Source organism: Manihot esculenta, chromosome 9 (assembly GCF_001659605.2).
Source record: "Manihot esculenta cultivar AM560-2 chromosome 9, M.esculenta_v8, whole genome shotgun sequence".
Lineage (NCBI taxonomy): Eukaryota > Viridiplantae > Streptophyta > Magnoliopsida > Malpighiales > Euphorbiaceae > Manihot > Manihot esculenta.
The window spans coordinates 19,405,536-19,410,189 of NC_035169.2; the positions used below are offsets into that span (position 1 = coordinate 19,405,536).

Genomic DNA, 4,654 nt, shown 5'->3' on the forward strand with positions numbered 1-4,654 from the left:
ACCGTCGAAAGTGCCCTGTCCAGCCTTCCTTTGCATGATTTTTGTGATTGTTTTAAGGTGTTTTAGGGGGTTTTTGGGGAGTATCTTAGAGTCATATTTATGTATGTTTGGTCCCTCATTTGAGTCCACCTGTGTAGGTTCGGACCCGAGGAACCGAGGACCCCAGCAGTGAGTCAGCTGCTTCAGTGTCTGTCAGAGCTAGCTAGAGGTGAGTGGAATAACTCTCTACGTTTTAAAGCAAATAATGTAAGTTTTAGCATGATTTACGCATCATGAATGCCATGAGATATACTAGGGTGCTTGCATTAGAATCCATGAATATGTTGCATTGCATATTATATTGTTGATGTGGATGAATGTTGAATGATCAATTAGCCCTCATATGTTATGATATGATGATATGATATGGAAGTCTAGGCGTGCCTGCTCTACGCCCCTGGCACAATGTAAGAGAAAGTCCGGGTGTGGCCTGCACTATGCCCCCGGCATGATTGGATATGTATGTTATGCTATGGAAGTCCAGGCGTGCCTGCTCTACGCCCCTGGCATGTTTAGACATTATAGAGGGCTAACTGATGACAAGTTCATCCTTGATGTGATTTGTTTGTGCTGTGATGCATTCCATGTTATCATATGTTTTAAATACTATGTTTTATTATTCTGCTCACTGGGCTCTAGTAGCTCACCCCACTCCCTTATTTCCCCAAGTTTGCAGGTACGGGTTAGACCAGGAGGTCAGCTAGAGTAAAGTTGTGGTCATGTAATAGCTAGTGGTGGACATGATAATTGTTGAAATGTAATGAATAGTATGGAATAATCATGTAATGTAATGATGTTATTGAGGATTAGAGTGGTGCTTGACCCTAGTATGTGGTTTATCCCTTTTAATACATGATCTTTCAAATGTAATGATATTTTATGAAAACCAAACTTAATGTATGAATGAATGTTTCCCATTGGAGCATAGTTGAGGATTCCAATGAGGGGAATAATGATTATGAGTTGTGCATGCACAGGTTGAGTTTGGTAATTGAATGAGGAAAGTTCAAATTTTTATGTATGTGTTGATCATGTATGGGATTTAACAGGTTTACAGGTTTTATGTTGGGCTTCCTACGGGTCCCGGCGGCCTTAAGCCGACCCGGATCCTAGCGCCGGTAGCGATCCGATTTTCGGGTCGTTACAATCAAAGTAAGTATAAAGATTTTACTCTATTAAATGACTCATGAATACACATTCTAATATGGATCAAGAAGAATGACAAGGAAGTCAGATAGTCTCCCAAGTTCAATCCAGATAAAGCCAAAAGATGAGACAGGATCAAGTATTATCATTTTCACGAAGACCAAGAATATGCAACAGAGGAGTGCCGGCGGTTGAAAGATGAGATCGAGGTTAATAAGGGATGGCACACTTCGGACATTTGCTCGAAAAAATAAAGAAGAAATGAGGCATGAACCTGAGGTAACAACCCCTAAAACTCCACCCGATAGTGAACCTGTAAGGGTTATACATGTAATTACAGGAGGAACCAGTAATGGTAAGAGAAAAAATAAGCCCATCGCAGAGATGTTCTATCAGTCGAGCAAGAACCATGGGCCAAACAAGAAGGTTTAGACCTGCAAACAAGGCAACAGGATTTTTTCAAAATGACCCGTTGGTTGTCAACATCCATCTAAACAGGTATAAGGTGAGGCGAGTCTTGGTGGATATAGGTAGTTCCATTAATCTCCTCATCTTAAATGTTTTTAATAAATTAGTCGTGGATAAAAATAACCTTGTTAAAGTCTTCTACCCATTAGTGGGACTAGAAGATAAGACCATGGCAGTATTGAGCACCATCAACCTTCCTCTAGTGCTGGGAGATGAAAAGTATAAGTGGGAGTTGTAGAGTTTATTGTGGTAGATATTCCGCTCACGTACAATGTGATACTCGGTTGCCTAGTTCTACAATATCACGGTATAGTAATTAAAATGGGTGCTATGTGTCTTAAGTTACCAGCTCCATAGGGATTAGCTGTAGTTTGAGGCAACCGAAAGTCGACCCAAGAATGTTACAAATACTCCATAAAAAACCTCGGGAAAGCGATAATGCCCACTAAATTGCTAAAAAAGCCTAATTCTCACATAAAACCAGAGCTAGCAAACCAAGTAGAAGAGGTCCAGTTAGGTAAGGATCAAAAGGTACGGTTTGGTACTGCATTAACTGGTGAAATAAAAAATCATTTAACAGAATTACTTAGATGCAGAGTGACCACTTTCGCTTGGTCTCCCAAAGATGTGATAGGGGTGGATCCAACTCTTATCACCCATAAGCTGTCTGTCAATAAAACAATAAAACTAATACAACAAAAGAAAAGGACGTTTGCTCCAGAAAGACAGCAAGTGATTAAGGAGGAAGTTAACAAGTTTTTAAATGCATGATTAATAAAGGAAGTCCAGTATCCTACATGGCTTGCTAATGTGGTACTTACAAAGAAGGCTAACAGGAAATGGAGGATGTGTATGGATTTTATGGACTTGAACAAAGCATGTCGAAAGGACCACTTCCCACTCCTATCTATTAACAGGTTAGTGGACTTGACCTTGGATTACGCAGTGGTTTCCTTTCTTGATGCTATTTCAGGTTACCACCAGATCATGATGGATACCAAAGATGCAGAAAAGATTGCGTTCATTATCGATATAGGAGTTTTTTGCTATAAAGTGATGTCATTCGAACTAAAGAATGCAAGGGCGACTTACCAAAGGCTAGTGTCAGGTATCTTCAAAGACTTGGTAGGATCAACAATCGAGGAGTATATGGATGACATGATGGTAAAGAGCCGATCCTTAGAAGATCATACAGATGATATCTAGAAAGTTTTTGATGTTCTAGATAAGATAGGTATGAAACTAAACCCTAAAAAATGCATCTTTAGGGTAAAAGCTGGGAAGTTTTGGAGGTATATAGTTTTAGAAAGAGGCATAGAAGCAAATCCTGAAAAGATTAGTGCCATCCAAAATATAGAAGCACCTAAAACCATTAATGAAATATAGAAGTTGAATAAGCGAGTCACAGCCCTTGGCCGATTTATATCATGCTCCGCCAGAAGGTGTATCCCATTTTTTAAAGCTTTAAAAGGCAAAAATAAGTTTGTGTTGGGGGAAGAGTGCGTAGAATTTTTTGAAAGTTTAAAAATCTTTTTATCATCTCCACCATTGCTAAGCTCGCCTGTTGAATGTGAGGTTTTTTTATATACTTGTCTGTGACATAGAAAACAGTAAGCTCGGTACTCGTTAATAAGAACAATAGAGAGCAAAAACCAATATATTACACCAGCCAAGTCTTTAAGGGGGCATAATTGAACTATCCTCCTCTCGAAAAGTTGGCGTTTGCAATCCTGATGTCAGCCACAAAGTTACATCCATACTTCAAGTCACACACCATAGAAGTCAAGATAGATTATCCTCTGCAAAAGGTTTTACATAGGCTAAAGCTTTCAGGGCGGCTATCCACCTTGGCAGTAATATTGTCAGCCTTTGATATCAGGTACGTCCCAAAAAAAGCCATGAAAGCCTAGACAGTAACCAATTTTATTACAGAAATGATTCCACCGTTAGAGCCTTCAGAATCTCCTGAATCAACCATGGAGAAATGGAAAGTTTGGGCGGATGGAGCTTACAGAGTCGGAGGTTCTGGAATTGGGATCCTCTTGCAGAGTCAAACCGAGATAAGGCTTCGATACGCGGAAAAACTTGCTTTCAATACTACCAACAATGTAGCTGAGTACGAGGATGTAATAATGACCCTAAAGATCATCAAGGAATTAGGTATACATAAATCTAATATTTTTAGTGACTCACAGTTGATTGTTAATCAATGTCAGGGACAATTTAAAGTTCGAGAACCGAACCTTGTCAAATATGAGAAAAAGATTCACTCTTTAATGGAGAGAATCAAAGACAGGCAGGGCAACTGCGAGCTTCACCAGGTGGCTAGAGGTGATAACAAAGACAAGGAACGTTGGGATTGCCTTCTTAAAAAAAGATTAAGGAGAATTCATTGAAGACCATAAGGCGGATTTCGTCAGGCCACCTAATTTAGGTGTTAATACCACTAAACATGGCATCTTATACCAGGCCACAAGGAGAGTTCCACCAAGCCACCTAATCCAGGTGTCAGTCTTGCTAAACAAGGTATCTTATGCTAGCTACAAGGTGGGTTCTGCCAGGCCACCTAATCCGAGTGTTAGTCTCACTAAACAAGGCATCTTATGCCAAGCCACAAGGCGGGTTCCATCAGGCCATCTAATCCAAGTGTTAGTCCTGTTAAACAATGCATCTTATGTTAGGCCACAAGGTGGATTTCGCCAGACCACCTAATCTGGGTATCAGTCCCGCTAAATAAGGCATCTTATGCTAGGCTACTTAATCCGGATGTTAGTCCCGCTAAACAAAGCATCTTATGCCAGGCTACAAGGCAGGTTCCACCAAGCCATCTAATCAAGGTGTCAGTCTTGCTAAACAAGGCATCTTATACTAGGCCACAAGATGAGTTCCACCAAGCTACCTAATCAGGGTGTTAGTCCCGCTAAACAAGATATTTTATGTCAGGCCATAAGGTAAGTTCCACCAGGCCATCTAATCTGAGTGTTAGTCCCACTAAATAAGA

At 40.3% G+C, this 4,654-nt stretch overlaps 1 protein-coding gene across 1 annotated transcript; it reads left to right on the top strand.

Moving 5' to 3' along the window:
* The first annotated feature begins 3,587 nt into the window (after nucleotides 1–3,587).
* Nucleotides 3,588–4,049, top strand: LOC110623245 (uncharacterized protein Mb2253c-like). The gene has a single exon (XM_021768173.1). The coding sequence runs from the start codon at nucleotides 3,588–3,590 to the stop codon at nucleotides 4,047–4,049; it is 462 nt and encodes a 153-aa protein (XP_021623865.1).
* Nucleotides 4,050–4,654: the final 605 nt, after the last annotated feature.